This window comes from Anabrus simplex, chromosome 2 (genome assembly GCF_040414725.1).
Source record: "Anabrus simplex isolate iqAnaSimp1 chromosome 2, ASM4041472v1, whole genome shotgun sequence".
Taxonomy (NCBI): Eukaryota; Metazoa; Arthropoda; class Insecta; order Orthoptera; family Tettigoniidae; genus Anabrus; species Anabrus simplex.
The window spans coordinates 54,020,015-54,041,325 of record NC_090266.1 but is presented as its reverse complement, the minus strand read 5'-3'; the positions used below and the strand labels follow the sequence as shown (position 1 = coordinate 54,041,325).

At 40.6% G+C, this 21,311-nt stretch overlaps 1 protein-coding gene across 1 annotated transcript in view; it reads left to right on the top strand.

The window, feature by feature from the left end:
* LOC136864930 (homeobox protein Nkx-6.2-like) overlaps positions 1–6,339 on the top strand; it is a 281,778-nt gene extending 275,439 nt beyond the window's left edge. The window contains exon 3 of the mRNA XM_067142339.2: positions 6,139–6,339. Coding sequence (XP_066998440.1) covers positions 6,139–6,339 — 201 coding nt within the window. The remainder of the gene's footprint in view (positions 1–6,138) is intronic.
* Positions 6,340–21,311: the final 14,972 nt, after the last annotated feature.

Sequence of the window (21,311 nt, the reverse complement as noted above, 5' to 3'; positions counted from 1 at the left end):
AAAAACATACTTCTAATACCTATAAGTTTTCAGTGTTCGAAGTGAGCAGATTCCTTTTTTTTTAAATGTACTATTTACTTCTACCATTGCTAGTTATTTTACTACCCAAGTAACAATATTCATCTACTTCCTTTAAGACTTCCTTTTCTAATATAATATTTCCTACTGAGGAAGTGGCTGCATGGTTTGGTTCACGTAGCTATCAGCTTGCATTTGAGAGACAGTGAGTTCGAACCCCACTGCCGGCAGCCCTGAAGATGGTTTCGGTGGTTTCCCATTTTCACACCAGGCTAATGCTGGGGCTGCAACTTAATTACGGCAACGGTCAATTCCTTAAAACTCACAGCCCTTTCGTATACCATCGTCGTATAATAATAATAATAATAATAATCATTATAAGCTTAATAATAATTACAACCTCAGATACTGTGTGTCGGCATTTTATTTGACTTGATTTAGGCTGCCTACGTTCCAATTTCTACGTTCACTTGCACTCCACCAGTTGGCTCTTTTGGTCTTGTTGGCCTAAAGAGCAAATGTGCTACCAGAGATCTTTTACTCGACAAGATCGTACAACATAAGGCGCCAAATGGAGTCCCTTCCACCCTTAAAATACCCGACTACCAAGTGAGTTAGCTAAGCGGTTTGAGTCACGTAGCTTTGAACTAGCATTCGGGACGTGGTGGGTTCGAACACATGGTCGGCAAACCTGAAGATGGTTTTCTGTGGTTTCCCATTTTTACACCAGGAAAATACTGGTGCTGTACCTTAATTGAGGCGACAGTCGCACCCGTCCTATCCCACCGTCGCCATGAGACCTGTCTCGGTCGGTGGGGCTTAAGACAAAATACCACGAAATAGGCTATAAACCGGGCGAGTTGGCCGTGCGGTTAGGGGCGCACAGCTGTGAGCTTGCATCCTGGAGATAGTGGGTTCGAATCCCACTGTTGGCAGCCCTGAAGACGGTTTTCCGTGGTTTCCCATTTTCACACCAGGCAAATGCTGGGACTGTACCTTAATTAAGGCCACGGCCGCTTCCTTCCTATTCCTAGGCCTTTCCTATTCCATCGTCGCCATAAGACCTATCTGTGTCGGTGCTAGGTAAAACAAATAGCAAAAATAAAATAAAATACAACTACCTCTGCCGAGTTTTTAGCCTACGGTCTTGGCATTCGTAGGCGGACACTCTACCACTGGTCTACAGAGGAAGATAAATCAATAACTAAAATAATGGAGCAGATGTCACTCTACGTGGTGCCAAGCATATTTGGATGGTCGATTTTGCAGTGCCCTGCTGTTCATTCTTCAGTCAACTTCTGAAACGAAGCTGCATAAATATCGAGTCAGTTCAAGAACGGTGGTGAGTGACCGAGTAACAATAGTACCAGTTGTGATTTTAGCGGCAGGCCTGGTGCATTATCACCTGAAAGTATCCTTGAAGATAATACAGCTGCCCATCTATCTGACAGAAGGATATCCAGATATCTTCAGTTCTCAGCAGCTCCAGGGTTATGAGCATGTTTCTCAATGAAAATTCACAGAAAATTGAGAAAGCCATCTAAAGTACAGTATGGTTGTGCTGGAATGAACTAAGGCTGATACAGGCGTCGGAGCAGCCATGGCGGCTGGTAATCACGAAGAAAAAGGGATTTGAGCACTTTTAGTTATTGCAGCTAGCACCACTATAGTACAATGACACTAAAGTACCAAATAATAATGGCGTATGGCCTCCGGAGAGGCCTGATGCATGTCTTTTTCTAGTAGACGGCCTATTAGGCGACCTCCATGTCTGTGAAGATGAGGTCCCTAACTAGGACGACTTCTAATGTTTAATACGCCACACACACCCAGCCCCCAAGCCAATGGAATTAACCAATTAAGGTTAAAATCCCCGACCCGGTCGGGAATCGAACCCGGGATCCTTTGAACCGAAGGCCAGTACGCTAACCATTCAGCCAACGAGTCGGACAAGTACCAGATGAGACAAGGGGAGAATTATTATTATTATTATTATTATTATTATTATTATTATTGAATGCCAGATTGGAGATACAAAGCTGGAACTGATAGATAATTTCAAGTATTTTGGATGTGTGTTCTCCCAGGATGGTAATATAGTAAGTGAGATTGAATAAAGGTGCAATAAAGCTAATACATTGAGCTCGCAGTTGCGAACAACAGTGGTCTGTAAGAAGGAAGTCAGCTCCCAGACGAAACTATCTTGACATCGGTCTGTTTTCACACCAACTTTCCCTTACCAGAGCAAAAGCGGGCGGGGAATCAGGATATCTTATTCGTAAGTTAGAAGTAACAGGCGTAAAAGTAGCGAGAATGATTGCTGGTACAAGCAGGTGGGAACAATAACAGGAGGGTACTCGGAATGAGGAGATAAAAGCTAAGTTAGGATAGAACTCGATGGATGAAGCTGTACGTATAAACCGGCTTCAGTGGTGGGGTCATGTGAGACGAATGGAGGAGGATAGGTTACCTAGGAGAATACTGGACTCTGTTATGGAGGGTAAGAGAAGTAGAGGGAGACCAAGACGACGGTGGTTAACCTCACTTTCTAACGATTTAAAGATAGGAGGTATAGAACTAAATGAGGCCACAGCACTGGTTGCAAATTGAGGATTGTGGCAACATTTAGTAAATTCACAGAGGATTGCAGACTAAACGCTGAAAGGCATAATGGTCTATAATGATGTATTCTTATTCTTATTCTTATTCTTATTCTTATTCTTATTCTTATTCTTATTCTTATAAAATCATTGACGAGCACCCTTTATTGGCAAAGTGTAGATAAAGCTCCGTGTATAAAGGTTTACTAATGACAATATTAATGTTATTGGTATTTCGTCTCACTAACTATTCTTACGGTTTTCGAAGAAGCCGATGTGTCGGAATTTTACCCCGCAGACGTTCAGGGAAAACTACTGACACGAGGCTAACGTACTTGAATGCCTTCATATCGATGGCCTAGTTCTAATACCACGTATCTGACAATTCTCTTCCTATCAGTTATTTTCCTTATGACTTGTCACGCCTCCCAGCCACATATGAATATGCAGTCCATCGGGACAATTTTCGTTTTGTTAATTTTCCTATGCATGCGTGTAGAGGAAAATGAAGCTTACCGTACCGCACTCTAGGAATGATGTTTGCGTGTCTTATTTACGCACTCATACAGTATAATGTATTTACTGTTCATTTTCCGTTACGTGTTGGCATAGGAAAATGAACACAACGAAAAATGTTTTGATTGACTGCATTTCCATATGTGGCTGGGAGGCTTGAGCAGTGTTAATGAAAATAAGGGATATGAAGTGCATTGTCAGGTACGTGGTATTACAACTAGGCCATCGAATTACCATTGGACCGAACCACCAACTTGTGTTACTGAGCGCGGTGTTTATTGACTAGCCAGCAAATCACGAAGAACTCCTTCCTCTGGGCCGTGCGTGGTCCAACACAGGGCACATGTATTGCTGCAGAGTAGTTACCCAACCCGCGATGTGCCGTTCTACTGCAGCACATTTCCCGTGCGGTGAGTTATGATTAGTAAGATACTTTCCACTTCAGCCTGCTCTCTAAACACTTTTAATTGCTGTTTCCCTCCGACGCTCTTAACAGTGTTTTCTCGGTCTGGGCACGGAACACGACAGGCCGCGTTTTCAATCAGCAGAACTCGCCTCCTCTAGCGATCATTTTATGCAGATGAATGTCTGTAGCTGTTGAAGCACTTTTTGCGCTATCCATAGAGGCTACTGTCTGTAAGTAAGTGTTTGCTAGTCTCTGATATAAATCTGTGTAGACCATATCAAATCATTTCAATATTTCAATATTAACATGGTACCGTACTTGGTTTTAATGCTGGATAGGCCAACAAATCAAACATTTTTTAACGTTAATAAGTGATTCTTATGGTTTTGTTGTTACTGATTCCAGATCTGACCTCAATTGTTTTCTATCACCCACGGTTTCGTCACAATATGACTTCATTTAAACCAGAACATTTATGAAACATACTACTAGGCTATAGGAATGAGAACTAAATTAATGTTACAACGTGTACAAAGTATTTATTTATCCCTGTTACATAGACTTATGTGTCCATTTTCTTATAGTTCTTTTCCCTCCGCTCCTTGGGCCGATGACCTTAGATGTTAGGCCCCTTCTTAAAACTTCTGGTATCTCTTGTGACACGCAGTAGTCTCCCATCATACGAGCAGCCTTGATACCTTCCTTCCATCACTTTCATAACGCTCCCCTTGCTCCTCACTCACATCCCACAAATTGTCTGGGAAAAACCAAGATGACTGTCCAAAACGTGAATCTTCAGGCTCATGAACTTATTCAGCATGCTGGCTACAATAGAAATGTAATTTGGGTTCTTCTTGTTGCCCAACAACTTGATGAAAACCTGCCTGAATGATACATAAGCCTCACTCTCATTACTCGGTTCACCCCGATGGTCATGGGTTCGATTCCCTGTCAGAAAGTCGAAAAATCTAAGAAACGAGATTTCTACTTCCGGAGGTGCACATGATCCTGAGGTTCACTCAGCCTACACGAAAAATGAGTACCAGATTAATTCCTGGGAGCAAAGGCGGCCGGGCGCAGAGCTAACCACTCTACATCAAGTGCCTAGGATAAAACCTTTACCATCCTTCGCGGCCTTTACGGAGATGACTTGGCTTTCTGCATCATTTTTATGGACGAAATTGTGAAATGAAATGAAATGGCGTATGGCTTTTAGTGCCAGGAGTGCCAGAGGAAATTCCCCCACAGCTTTTTAGTGATTACAAATACTTTCCAATCATGTGGATGCCGGGCGTTGAGAGGTCCTTTCCTGCATATAAACTGATATTAACCGATACACGTCATAAATTTACTCCTAAACATTTGGACCGAGCTCGATAGCTGCAGTCGCTTAAGTGCGGCCAGTATCCAGTATTCGGGAGATAGTAGGTTCGAACCCCACTGTCGGCAGCCCTGAAAATGGTTTTCCGTGGTTTCCCATTTTCACACCAGGCAAATGCTGGGGCTGTACCTTAATTAAGGCCACGGCCGCTTCCTTCCCACTCCTAGCCCTTTCCTGCCCCATAGTCGCCGTAAGACCTATCTGTGTCGGTGCGACGTAAAACAACTAGGAAAAAAACATTTGGAAAATGTCATCAGGGTACTGTAAATCAAGTTACAGCCTCCAGGAAAACATTTATGGAAGATCAATCAAATTTCATTAGATGTATAAATCATACATCTCGTTGAAGAAACAAACTCTCGTATCTGAAAATGCCCTTCCTGTCCATTATCTTCCAATAACTGGTCCCGCCTCCCAGCCACATATAGATACGAAGTCCATCAGAACAATACTCGTTGTGTTCATGTCCCTAGGAAAGTGTGTAAAGGAAAATGAACCTTACCGTACCGTACTGTAGGAATGCATGTTTGCATGACGTATTTGCGCACCTCTGCAGTATACTGTATTTAAGGTTCATTTTCCTTTACACGTTCGCATAGGAAAATGAACGAATAAAAATTGTTCTGTTGGACTGCATATCCATATGTGGCTGGGAGGCGTGACCAGTCTAAAGAAGAAAAATGGATAGGAAGAACATTGGGACGTACGAGGTAACATTCCTTCACCGACGATACATTTAGTAGATAATACGAGTAGCATATTTCAATGCATATTTTCAAAATTTTAAAGCATATCGTCGCTGCCGGGACAAAACCTCCTATGTTAAATATTTTAGCTTAGAATTTGGACGGTAAGGTTCTGATGCAATATTGTGTGAATATTGTCGAGGCATTCTCGCTCTTCGTAATGTATGTGCTGTGGGTCAGTATATCTCCAAAAATATTATCACATAGGAGGTTTTGTCCCGGCAACGACGATATTTTAAACTTTTTGACAGCATAATACATTCATGTACACTTCAGATAATATTAATGCATACACGTCTTATGTCTACTTATGACCCATGTATGTAAATTCTATAATCAACCCACTTGTGTACTTAGCAGCTCGTCTATTTTTGATCAAACGTGGTGCCTCTTTTCAGTTGTAAACCCACATGGATGTTCATTAGCAGTCTTCCTGTTTCGTTACATTAATTACGTCTGTTTTTGTTACAGGTGTGGTTCCAGAACCGACGAACCAAATGGCGGAAGAAGCACGCTGCCGAGATGGCGACAGCTAAGCGCAAGCAGGAGGAGGCTGAAGGACTAGCGGAGGGCGATGGTTCCGACCGTGAAGACAGCGACCTCGGTGGACGTGCCACGGCAGCCAAGCGGTTGAGGCGAGAACTAGCTGAAGAAGAACTGGCTCGCCAGTGAAGCACATTTTTCTCCTCATCTGGATTTGCACTTGACGTTTAAGTGTTAAAGCCCAAAGTAGGGGAACTGCATATGCGCAAGAGTTATGTCAGCTGGGGACATTCCAATACTCTCAGTATTGCTCGTTTATCTCAGTAGATTTGAGTTCCATTGACAGTTGGGAATCAATCATTTCTATAAAAATAGAGTGCAATGTGAAAACTATTACGTGGGAAGAATTGAAATTGCTTTGCGTTCCACGTTGCATCAGTGAAGACATGACCTTCGGTTTCAATTGTGTTGCAATTCTTGATTTGCTTTACTGTAATTTTTCTTTCGAATATGGCTGTGTGTGGTCTTAGAAGACTTATAGTTAGCTGCTAATGAAAGAGGACCCTCATGAACATGGGGCACAGTTGAAAAGACGGAACAATGGCTGTCATATTGTTGGTCGATTTTAAACTGAATAGTGACTGAGTTCCCTAGGTAAAGTGTTATAGTCCTTGGTGAAAGACACTGCCTGTCAACTCTTTTACAACCTATACCTCTAACAAGGAGCGGCGGTGAATGTTGGTATACTATTGAAACAGTGTTTATTTGCTCATTTTAGCTCCCCATAGCAGTGATCATATTTGTTTTGAGTCATACTGAGGAAATGTTTAAGCAAACTAGAACCATTATATTGTTTTACGCGAAACAAATGGAGCATTGGGTCACGTTGCGCAGAACAACCTGATCCGATCTCCAAACATACTGTCGCTTAAGAAACAATATTGCGTATCTGACAATGTCCTTAAGTCTGGTGACGCCTCCCAGCCACATACGGATATGCAATCCTTCAGAAAAATTTCCGTTATTTTAATTTTCCTATACCATCGAGTAAAGGGAAATGAACCTTACAGTGCATGGCATGGCGAATTTGCGAACTCCTACAGTATCATGTATTTACGGTTCACTTTCCTTTATACCTCAGTATTCGTACATGAGCACAATGAAAATTATTATGATGGACTGCATATCAATACGTGTCTGTCTTCAGGGAATATATTAGATATGCGGTATTGTTTCTTCAGTGACGATATACCGTTATACAACGCGTTCGAAATTTGGGAGATAATATTTTAACAATGGTGGTACAATAATTGCCTCTGTACCAATGCTGAAACGAAATGTATATTCTCTGATTCATTTCCTTCAGCCCATTAACAACAGTTGGTCGCAATTTTGGATAAACACATAGAGATAACAACAAACATTCCCCCTAGTGTAACTTTACTCCTTCAACCTTAGACCGGGCAAGTTGGCCGTACGGTTAGGGGCGCGCCGCTGTGAGTTTTTATCCGGGAGATAGTGGGTTCGAACCCCACTGTCGGCAGCCCTGAAGACAGTGACCACGGCTGCTTCCTTCCCACTCCTAGGCCTTTCCTATCCCATCGCCGTCATAACATCTATCTGTGTCGGTGCGACGTTAAGCAAATTTAAAACAAAAATAACCTTAGAATTTCTTCGTCATTGGAAAATGTTTGCCGAACGAGTTTCCCTCAAACTTTGTGTGCTTATCCATAACAAGTTGGCACTCCAATATTTAATGAAATGATTAAGTAAGTTTGGAAGAAGGCTGCTTCTCTACTTAAATGCGATGTCTTTCATGTTTCTGACAACATTGTCTGGAAGTCTGAAAATTTCTTGTGCTCAACTCTACACTACACAAGGGAATCATTCATTCAGTGTAGTAATTATCGTGTATTATGAAATATAATTGCCACTCGGGAGGCTAAAATTAGGGCAATAAACACTGTTTACTCTCCAGTCATTTCGCGATTGTTCCTTGTAAGTTTAGGTAACCTTTCTTGAATAGACTTCGTGAAATACTACATTTTTATTATGTTTAGCAGTGATAACATTCCTTGCTGGAAACTATACAGACTTCAATGAATGTGACTTTATTTATTACAGGGTATTTGTATTGCATCAAGTGCTCAGGATATGAGAAAGTGCAAATTCAGAAACGTAATGCAGCCCCTGCAGAATGGACAGATACAAAGTATACGCTATTACCTGATGTCATGGAAGTATTGGACTAGCACGCCCTAAACTAGTAGAGGTACCGTAGTTCTGTACAGTGACGTATTGACTTGTGCACTCGCGATACGGACAGCAGTGAGTGTTCTGAGTGAATGAAATGGTGACGACTACGTACGATGTGTCGGTGGTAACCTCCTTGAGAACCTGTCTCATTTTATATGGGATACGCGGGGAAAAGAGGTAAATCTTGGCAGCTACATTGGCTATTTGAAAAGTATTTGAATGAGTTTCTTCTGCACGTCGGTACACGGAGAAGGAGGAGAATTTCATTTTGAAGCTATCACAGCTTGAATAAGTAGATATCATAAAGTTATTAGGGTTTTTGCTGTGCGAGTACCATTAAGCCTGAATGTTTCGCGCCTTTTGAAGAGTCTCGGTATTCTATCGGATGACTAATATTTGAAAGACAATCCAATATGTCCCAAGTGGCACGTAAGAGTTTGTAAGTAAAAGTTCAATGGTTCATTTTCACGGCATAGCAACTTTCATCAGATTTTCTGCTATTTTTCCCGGCACTTCCTATACGAAAGTGTTGAATTGGTGCTTTATTTCGCTCCCCAAGATATCCTCGGCGCCAATATGGCATTATAGAAAATAGGCAGTTATCAGACGAATGGCCATACACACATAGTAATTAGACTGATGACTATGGTCCTACAATATTCATTGTTTTAGTTTGCGTCATCAGTCAGTAGACTGCTTTCATTCACCTCTCCATGGCTCCTTACCCTGTGTTAACGCTTTCATTTCTATGTAACTGCGACATCCTACATCTGTCCTAATCTGTCCGTCATATTCATGCCTTGGTATACACCTGTACTTCAGTCAAAAACTAACTGAACAAGTCCTGGGTGTCTTAAGATGTGTCCTATCATTCTATCTCTTCTTCTGGTCAAATTTATCCAAATCGTTTTCCGCTCACTAATTTGATTCAGTGCCTCTTCATTCTTGATTCCATCTATTCATATCACCTTTAGCATCTTCTGTTACACCGCATTTCGAAAGCTTCTCTTCTCTTCTTTCTGAGCTTCTTATTGTCCATGTTTCATTTCCACACAATACCATGCTCCATACGCAAGTCTTCACAATGATATCTTTTTAATTCCAATAACACTGTCTGAAATGAGAAAATTTCTTTTCTTAAGAAATGCCTTCCTTGCTTGAGCTAGTCTGCATTTTATGCCCTTCTTACTTCTGCATCGTTGGTTATTCTGCTACGCAAGTAAAACATCCATCTACTTCTTTTAAGACTTCATTTCCTAATCTAATATTTCCTGCCTCATCTGATATTGAATTTGGATTTAATTATTTTCATCTTCTACTTCCTCAACATTATGACCATACTATTCAGAAATCTCTGTAGATCTTCTTCAGACTCAGATAAAATAACACTATTATCGGTAAATCCCAAAGGTTTGATATCTCCTCTCCTTGGATTGTGATTCTTTTCCATATTTCTCTTTGATTTCCTTTATCGCCCGTTCTATGTGGACATGAGAGGGGACAAACTGGAGTCTTACCTCAACTCTTTCTGCATTGCTACTACGTCTTTTTCATAGCCCTCGATTCTTATGACTTTCACTATGTTACGCAATCCTATCATTAACACCAAGAACATATTATTTGAATCGGCCAATTGAGAACCCTTATACGTAGCTTGAGTTATCATTGGATTCTTATGCTAGGAGGCAAGATAGAGCAGAACGCAGAGAAACACCATATCTTTGTAGATTATGAACATTATTAACTGTATATTTATATGTTCGTTTAATTCTCTTTCCTAATTAGTGGTGTGTAGACAGTTGTACTTGTTTCTCTCAGAAGTTACATAAAACACTTATAATTCTCCAAGAGATTGACATAATCCCGTCATCGTAAAGAGGAGATGCAACGGGAACTGTCTATCTTCCGTAAATACATAGAACCATACCTTATAGCTTAATGTTGTAAACAACATTTTATTAATATGGTGTCGATTTTGGATTCATAAGTATGAACCGCACCAATTTGTATTCCCTTGATGTGCAACAGCCCTTGTCCAGAGAAGCATGCAAGTTCATTAGTGTTACTGGGTGTGATAGAAATATCTAATAGACATGGCTACTGTGTATTCTCCCACCAAATCAAGGTATGATATTCAGGGTTATTCTAGGATTACAGTGAACTATGGGACAGGTTTTAGCAGACTGTAGATTGACACTTGAGTAGATCTGTATCAATCACAGAAGAACTTTGAAAGCATGCCTAGTTCATATTCCCTTCCTATCTCCTCCTCGTATACTTATAGCCAGATTGAGAATTAATGCAATGAAAATAAATGATCAGAAATGGCAGTCATACACATCGCCATTTGTAGCGACAGACACTGTTTCTGAGAGAGGAGAGTTCAATGTGAAACATTCAGATCTTGAGCCATTCGCGCAGTAAGAACTACAAGGACTTTAGGGATTTGCTATGTGTTTATGCGATTGACTAAAAAGAAAGACACTACTGACGCACTCTCACCAATTCATTCAAACACGAACCTATTTTGAATAACGGTTGAGATTCTCAATGAAATGAAACCACGTAAAAGTATTGTTATGAAAGTGATATTTTTCAAACACTCTCTAAATGCTATATTAAGAAAACAAGGCCCAGTTGTATTACGTAACCAAAGAGTAATTATAACTACACAGTTTACACGTTTAGAATTAATTATATGATAGAGATATAATTTGCGAAAGTGTCAGATCTGTAGCGTTGGTATTACTAAATCCTCCACTGAGTCCTCTGTAGAAACTAGTCAGCTGGCCGAGAATTTTATTTTAAACCACGCCTGACAAAGTGTGAGAGAATGAATGAAAGGGAATGACGGAGCAGAAGGAAGATGAATGTTTGTAACTGAAAAAAATGTTTTTACAAATAATGTCCAAATAAAAACCAATGTCCCAATTCTGTTCTGACTGGAGGACATTGCATGTACTTCAATACGCTGCAATGGCAATTCCCGGACTGTATAATTCTTCTCTGTGTAAGTAAGATGCATTATAAAGAAACTCCTCCTAGTTAATGTGTGTGCCCGTGGAATAATTGTAAATGTTGTGTAAATGAAAGATAATATTGATTTTGAAAATAAGATGTAACAGATCTTGTATATGTATGAATCGCTAATATATGATAACACTTATTTGTAATATAAATATGTTGCCGAGATTTTGCGTTTTATTTCTTCTTATCGAAATACCCTATTGTTCATAAGTTAGACTTGTCTATAACCATTACGAGAGCATTTCCTAGTGAAATGCTTATACTCTAGGTGAAAATCAGCTCATGACACTCTGAAGAAGAAACAAGATTTGAATAATGTATCTTGAGCCTTGAGTGGTCTTGAGAGATGAATTCTAACATCAGAAAACTGATTAATAGTTGCAGTTTACTGATGATGGAATTTAGTTTTCGAAAACCGGTTCTAATGAATTTTAATTTGTGCTGATACAAACTATTTGTTTCTTTTGTATTTTGAATCATCAGTACTGTCTCAAGTATTGTATGCCGTTTTCATTCTATGATGATTATGGAAATTTATTTCATTGTAATATTTATTGGTACATGCGTATTATTTCGTAGTTCATAAACTTATCTCAAGGTATAAGGGTTGTTCAGGTGAAGCATAGACTAATGTCTAGAAACTTACACTATATGTACTGCGGAAGATATACTGCATCAAAACGACAGCATACGATTATATTTTGAGAAAGTCTACATATAATCACCCCCACCGTTCAGCCACCTGTTCCAGCCTTGAATAAGTGTCTCTATATATACACAATGATGGATGCTGGTCACTGGTTGAACCACTCTCCTACAACATAGGGAACAACTTGACTGACAGTAGAACGCTTACTCTTCAGAGCACTTTTAAGAAGACCAAACACGTGTCCGTTCCAAGAGGAGAGATCTTGGCTGTAAGGCTGGTGATCCATAACATCCCAGAGAAAACAGCGCCGACTATCCATTGTTATGACGTGCGTTACCGTGGAGCACAAGAATACCTCTGACGGTATTATCGGTCAATGCGCCTTCACTGCATAAGAATTGAATTATGCCACGTTGTATTCATTTTGGACTTAACTATCAAATACGAATATTGCTTCTACTGAGCGTACGCGTGTCTCACACTGGCCATGTATTCAGCTGTTACAAAAACACCAAACCATGTAGTGCTGCAACCTGTTGGCTTTTCTGTCGGCTATTAACAGTGTTCCCGGTTCTGTCTATTTGTCAACTGAACAACCCTTGTATATCGCTGTCCTAGATCAGTACCAAGATGCATTGAAAATGACTGCATTTAAACATTTAGTTTATATGCTGTGATTCAGAAAAGGTATTAAGGAAGCATTAAAACATCGTTCTCGGAATGCGAACGAACTTCAGTTCAAGACCAGACAGAGTGAGAAATATTAAGTATGTACATTATGCCCGTGGCTATTGCACAAAATTACATGTTTTAAAGATGTCTTGGTATTGAATTAGGCCAACCATATGCCTATGAGCAAGGTAGAATTAATGGTCACATGTTTCACAAACATGTTTTTCGACAAGACACGTTCAACTTATTCAGACACTTTCATTTTATACGCCCGCCATTCCGTATGACTCCAAGGATCCAGAAGAAACTGGCACAAATATAAAAATACATGCAAATTACTTTCCCCATTTATAATCTAATGACAAAAGTGTGCATTAAAATGGAGTGCAAAATATTGAATGAATCTTTCAAAATATTAGAACATATCGTCGTTGCCGGGACAAAACCTCCTATGTGAAAATATTTTTGGAGATATACTGACCCGCATTATGAACAGCGAGAATGCCTTGACAATATTCACACAATATTGCACCTTAGATGACAGAACCTTACCGGCCAAAGTTCTAAGCTAAAATATTTCACATAGGAGGTTTTGTCCTGGCAACGACGATATACCATCGATCTCATTTCCAGTAATACTGATTCTTTCAGGATGGCTACCACGGGCTGGAAAGCTGTTTCTCGACCTCGAAGAGGGGACCTTTACCGCACATGCCTTCTTCTTCAGGTTATATCTCTCACTGAAGTGCGGTATGCATGGTCTTCTTCTCGTCAACGCGGACTGTTTGATGGTTTTCCTGTTCCGTTGGGTCTAATCTTAATCCTCGTTTCTATTATGTTAGCTCGGCGATTACTGCCGTCGTCACCTCCTCATAACATTTCCAGTGCTGTTTACGTAGTGATGCGGCAATCAACAGCGCACCCTATGATGACGAAGGTTTCTCAACATATCATCTTTAGAACACTTTTCTAGCACAAGATCCAGGGCCTGACTGTCTGCACAGTGTTGTATGTTCATTCCTTCCAGGTACCGCAAACATGAAGTAGAAATAAATCTATCCTTGTGTAGTTATACATGAAAAGTTCTCATTTTTAGTCAAAGAATTGAACTATCCAGACCAAGCGAGTTTGCTATGCTGTTTGGATCGCGCACCTGTTAGCTTGCATTCGGAGGTGTTGGATCGAACCTCACTGTCGGCTGCCCTGAAGATGGTTTTCCATGGCTTCCATTTTTACACCACGACACATTTCCATCCCAATCCAAGCCCTGAACTATCCAATCGTTGCCATGCGAACTGTTTGTGTCGGTGCGAACTTTCAATTACTGATATTTTATGTTGATGTTTAGTCTAATACTGTATCAGCTTACAAAAATCAATGGTTTTAGCCTCTGAATATATGAGAAATGACACAGAATGACGTAACACATGGAGTGTTTCCCTTTCCCCCATTTCCACTTTGTCTAACTTATATCACTTTTCCGCAGGCGCTCGTCAGATAACATGGGCGGAACTGAATCCATGATGGATTGAAAAACATCACCAGTGAAAGAGTCCATCAAAAGTTTTAAGAACAGTTAGCACAAACAGCCTAGTGCATTTTTACTGTGTGATGCTCTTTTGTCTATCCTGCGGGATCCTGTAGTCACGTCTTAGTTCGTAAGCCTGATAGTAGTTATAGATCAGATGTGGGCATCTCAAGACATATCCTGAGTCGAAGCTGTCCTTGTGCACAGGCAGCTAGGACTATACAAACACGCTGCGGTCCTTAAACAGTTAGAATGAAAATTGTGACTGGGAATGTTGGCAAGTAGGGCTAGCTCACTATGTCATACAAATTTATAACACTAAGAATGTCTTAAGAAAACTTTGGACGTATAGGAGAGATAGATCGGAGATTCCTTGGAGGCAACTTGGCGAACGAAATGGAGTAAAATGAGATGCAATCAATATTAATTAGGCTTATGGAAGAAAGAGGGAAGAAAGCAAGCAAGAAAGAAAGAAAGAAAGGAAGGAAGAAAGAAAGAAAGAAAGAAAGAGGAAAGAGATAAAGTAGAACCTTCTGAGTCAGCAAAGAATATGCATCTGTGCGTGTTAGGAGTTAATGACCTCCGCGTAATGGGAGATAACGACGAAGAGATCCTGAGGTGATCTTAACAGGTGTGGAAACGGGAAGGGCGGAGTGTGGGGGAGGAATGATCAACAGGAACATCGTAGAACGCAACGAAGTTTCTGTTAGGCTCGTAAACAAGTGAATAATGCGGGAAGATTTCGTGGTGTAAAGAATTAGGACGAGGAGAATCTCAATGTATTCAACATGTGAGGGGGTAGACGAGAATGAAGTAGAAGAGTTTTATGAAGCATTGAGTGACGTCGCAGTCACGGTCAATAACAAGGAAGCGGTAGGGTTAATAGGCTATTTCAGTGGAGGGAACTGGAAGGAGAACTGAAGGAAATGAGAAAGCTAATACTCTTAGGCTTCCAACTAGGGTATGTACGGTTAACGCCTTTAGGCCTGAGGTCGAACTCGAGGTCTGTAAATTTAAGCCTGGACACGTAGCCAGCGTAAGGTCATGTGAATTTACGAGCGCGCTATTAGCTAGGAGCCCGTCTTGGGGCCACTGGATACCGGGTGCTGCAGAACCCCTGAAAATTATACTACTTTTGTGTAAAACATATCCATGCAAAGTTCGAATGTATGGACTGTCAGTAGTTCAGCTAGCAATAATCACACCTTCACTGATTGCGATACTGCCAGTGCACGCAGTGGTACTTCCTCTTAAGGCAATAGTCACCACTACCACCATCAGTCAGCATGTCGATGGCATATAAAGGGAATGAGTGACGTTCAGGGAATCGGTAGAAGCAGCAGAAATGGGATGTCCAAGAACAACAATCTTTAATGACCAGGAAACAGGAGCGTCTTCATGGAATGAAGAAGTCAGGTCCGAACACGAATTTATGTAGACAGGGAACTGCAAATAGAGAGAAGAAATAAGAATTACTGTACAGACCTAGATGGAATTATGGGAAGATATTGGAAACCATCTGGAAAGGCTAGGTTGTGCGGCAGGGAAGCTTTTCTGGACAGTAATTAAAAGCAATTAGAACGAGAGGCAAAAGGGAAATGAATGACATTTCGAGTAAATCAGGTGAACTTGTACTTCCCTTGTAGTCACTGTACTGTTGGAAGGAATATTTTGAACATTTTTTTTCAAAGGGAATCTTCCAGCTGAAATTAAAAACAGACTAGTTCATGGTGAAAAGAACAACGATAGCAATCATATACGCTCCAGGAAGTGGAAAGGCTGGTAAATAACAGGGGCGAATGCTGGTCATTAAAGTCAGGCTTGCTCTTCCATTCGTGAAAGTTGGTGGGGTGGGACATGCATAGTTCTGAATGAATAAAATTTATAAACCCAAAAATCGCTAAATCACATGAACATTTTAATCATGCATTCAAACTGGTTACGTCACACCTTCAAGAATGGCCAAAAGAATAACAATCAGACACATTTTATAATTATTAACAATCATGACAAGCCAGTGATTATATAATTTAAAGAAGTAAACGTCAAACTATGTACACAGAAAAACTGCTACTATTTATTAGATCTTCCTGCTTGAAAACAAACTCTACTCTGCGACTTCTCTTTACAAAACCATCAATAAATTCATCATAGAAAGAGGACTGTAATCTATTTTTTGCAAGCAATCCTTTTTCAATCGACAACATAGCTGAGATACAGAGAACGAACGTACATATTCTCTGTTTTTCTCCCTGTGCTGTGTCTTTAAATCTGGCAGCGCCGGACAGGGCCTACCATTCTTAATAATGTCTGTTTTCTCTTGGATAGTCCTCCGAGAAAATAGATTTGATAACAAGCTGTCAATAATGCACGGTTCGGAACCCATTGCAGCACGTCAAATCATTCAGAATAGATGATCAGGAACCTACAGTACACTACTCACTGACACAACACACTAGATCTGTAGCTCTCAGACCAGAGCTTCCAACTACACATTACAAACGTGACAGCATGCAACCGGCCTTGGAGAGAAGAAACCTGCGCGCGCATACATTTCTCGCTTTGTCGACAGCTCCGCTGAAGCTCCTAAGATACGAGCAAGCCTCGCTGGACTCGCCAAGATAAATGCAACATGCGATTTGTATAATGCAGATCTATTACAGATACGGTACATATTGTAATTTTTTTAACTCGCCTGCTTTAGAAAAATATTGCGCTTGCGCAGCAAGCGTAGCATGCTCGGAGAAATCGCCCCTGGTAAATAACTACAGTATCAAAAAGAGCAAGAAGAGATAGAGTCAGACTTAAAATGATGAAATGGGAAGGCAGAGATGATAATGCTTCATATAGGAATAGGGTTAGTATGAAATTTAAGTTAGGTTTATCCAACGAAGTTTACAGTATTATAGATAAGCTGTTATTCTCCTCTAAGCTATCTACGTAAATACTCAAACTCTAATAATTACTCAGTGGATTTATCACACCATGAAACAACGCAAAGACCTAAAGACACTTCAACGTTGGATGAAGACACTCACCAACCTAGAACACTTCAACGTTGGACAAAACAAGAAACCAAACAAACGAAATAAACTCTTCTCAAATATGGACAGCATAAACCCACGATGACCTGTAAGATCACAAAAATCATTGAAGTTAAATAAAATACCAATAACTGATCATAACGAGTCATGTATTTAAATCATAGCTAGCTCCAATAATAATAATAATAATAATAATAATAATAATAATAATAATAATAATAATAATAATAATAATTAATGATTTCTTCTTCTTATTATTATCATCTCCTACTGGACCTGCATCTGAACCACAAAATAGGTCGTTAATCCAATCCTGGATACTCCTCTCTGGGTTAACTTCACACGCATTACAACTGATTTTAAAATCCCCTTGTAAATTAACTTAAGGATTACTCATAAATCACTATAACCTATCCTCGGCTGCAAAACTCAGGCTGCATGCTATATATATCGTATTCCAAAAATCATATTCCTTGAATAAATTCAAAGAATATGTCCGGTCACTGACTCGAATATACTCATGTCCACAAGTTAAGGGATATTTGAGATCCACGAGAAGTAGTTTTGTCATGGCGATGTGAGGACTAAACTGTGGTTGGACAACACGGAAACACATGCCAAAGCTGGTAGCTCAGTACGAGACTGATTTGTGTCCCAGAAACAGCCCGTGTGGGCAGAGGTCTTGCGTACAGCTGTTCTGTTGTGTGCGTTTAGCACACAGCATTCGAGTCCTAGGAAAACAGGATGACACAGTGAGCATATTAGGATGACATTACGCGTGGTTGGATCATCGGCACTAGATGCCGGCCACAGTCAGCGCCAAGTGAACCAGGCGTAGTGTCATTTTACGCCTGTCGAGAAGATTCAATTAGGGAGGAAACATTCGACGGCAGTACGGGAATGATCGACCACGTGCTACAACAAAGCGTCAGGATTGTTATAATTGCTTAGAAGCCCGAAGACATCAAACCAGCAGAGAACCTGCACTGGCTAGAGACCTCGCAGCAGCCTCCGGGTCACAGATTTCCCGTCAGACTGTGTATCGTCGGGTTTGAGAAGTTGTCCTGTATGCTCGGCGACCCGCCAGATGCATTCCCCTCACACAAAGGCACCGCGTGGCTCGTCAAATGTGGTGTCTTGCTCATCGTTACTGAACTCACGCACATTGGCGTAGTACTCTGAGACGCGATTTAGCCTGAAGAGTGACTCGCTGCCTGTTCATCTGTCGCTTCCCTGGGACACGTTGCAACCCTGCCAATATTGTGGCGGCGCCAGTGTTCTCGTCTGGGGTTGAATCAATTTAAAAGCACGCACCCCACTCTATGTATTTCCTACGGGTACTCTGACGGGTACTGTCTATAGGGAGGACATCCTTTAACAGTATGCGCGGCTTTCTCGTGGTGCATATGGACCTGGGTTCCATCTGATGGACGATAATGGGTAGACGAGTACCTACAGCATGAGTACATCACACGTCTGGGGTGGCCAGCTCACTCTCCGGACATTAGTCCAATTGAACATGCATTGAACGCTCTAGGCCGAAGGCTTGCAGCCCTAGCACGGCCACCACGGACCAATTTCGACCTCCCAAACGCGCTTGTCCAGCAATGGGATGCGTCGCCATAAGCCATGCTGGACAGCCTGATCCAGAACATGGGGGGCCGTTGTGCATCCTCTATTGCCATGCGAGGACATCACACCCTGTATTGACGTTGTGTATGTCACCGATGGAGGGGCACATTGCATGGTCAGTGACACCCACTGTCCATGTGCATTCTGGCATGGTTAGTGACATCCACTGTCCATGTTAGGTTTTCCTGCATATCTTGCATCAGTATCCCTATGTCGCGAGTCGCATTGTTGCCATGGCACCTTTTAGTGCACACAATATCGCCGTGCCCCACGGTTTTCCGTCGATCTCGAAGATCCCTAAACTTATGAGTGTATATTCATAATTATTTACAGATGGCTCAAAATGCGTGTGCTTAAGAGAAATTTGGAGGTAGGTACCATGTTTACTTTAATCCTAATCATGGGTAGTTACCATACCTCTATCCGTTATTAGAAATACATCCTTGATTATAACAAGACTTAATTAATTTAAATTGTCAATGTAGGGTCTTAAAAATTTTACAATAAGAATAAAATATATACTTAATTTCATACTTCTGCATCCAATTTAATCAATGATCTTGCTTTCAATTATTTAGCAATTATATAATTTCACAGTTACTGCGGGTATTAAACACAATTTATTACACAACTTCGAGGCTCGATGTTCAAATACATTGGGAATACTCTCATACAAACTCTCAGATAGGGGAAACATATATTATTATTGAACGCAGGAATCTCTTTACCACTGCAAAAACAAAAAAACCACTGGAAATCAATCACAGTGAGATGATGTCCCTATTCAGATATAAAAATTATCTTTTAGTCTACCATATATAAAACTTTATTTGCTTGGGACTATAACGCAAAATATTACAATCTAACACCCAGCGTGCAATTATGAACAACTAATTCTATCTACTTTGCAACACTGCAGGTTCGTTGCACTGCTAACATGAAAGTGGGACAAATAATCATTCATTAAAATTCACCCCCAATTGACAGACAAGATCTTCACTCGATATGACAACATGACCTTCAATAAAAGCTTCACCTACGGTTGGATCAAACAGTACGATAAATTGAAATAATATAGCGCATTCTTGTAAATAAACTTTAAAATTTGCTTCAAAAAGGGCTTGCATGATCTACACTTTGTCCTAATTATCATCAATCGTTTTAAGTATGGGATATTTATAAGTCGTAATCAACAAATTTACGGTTGAGGGCGTTGCTGCATCAGACATGCAACGTAGCGTGACTCCGATGCGGGTATATAAACACGGATATGGCAGTCGTGTCGTGCCGAGGTGCGGTCACGTGAACTATGGTGACGTTATTACCAAATGCGTCCAAACAGGACCAACGTGTTGTTATTCTGTTCTTGGCTGCCGAAAGACGAACACCGGTGGACATCCATCGGAGAACGAAGACTGTGTATTGTACCAGGAAATGCCCGTACGTTATAGCTTGAGGAGCATGAGATGCTACGCAGGGCGTGTACGGCACATAAATTTGGAGAGGGTACAGAAAGTGAGAGGATTTGCTTTGAATGAAACTCTGATTTTTTTCAAATTGTTTGTTTTATTATGAAAAGTCAAGTACATATCACCTTAGTACAATAGAAGATGGATTGGGTGTGAACTTTCTCCTTCCTGCAGCTGGCGATGTCCCGCTTTTCTCTGCTACTCCTCTCGTTCTCACCATGGATCAGCTCTCTGCACCATGGGATCACGTGCACTCCAATGAGGGAAGCTCTAGAAGTTCTTGAATTTCTAGAAATTCTTGAAGTTCTTGAAGACGTTGAAGGTTTAGGAGCTTGGTTCGCCGAGATCACTCACTCGGAAGGTAGCGCGAACAAACGCATTTAAGCCCTTGGACATACTGGGCATATTAGTCTGAGGTATAATTTATGAACCGATTTTAATTATTCAATGAAAGGATAAGAAAATAAATGCACAGATGCCGTGTCAAATCTCAATAAAAAACCGAAAACAAATGTTTCTTTAAGGAAAATAAACTAGTTACTTGAGAAAGTAAAGAAATTAACTCTCATGCGGCCGAATGTCAATAGAATCGAACCCGCATTCTTCTTAACGTAAGTTACACTTGGCACAGATTATGATATTGTGCACACGAAGGAAATAGTTCGCTTATGCTTTTAATGTTCGAAGAAGATAACACAACTATTCGTAGAGTTCTACTACTTTACGATTGCTTTGCATGTATTTACAAAGTTTATTAAACACTGCTGTGACACTATGAATGTCAATTACTTCACTTTTGTGGAAGACGTTAAATGCTTTACGTGGGAAATTAGTTCCATTCACACTCACTCTTATGTAGACATATGGCAAGAAATAGTACTATT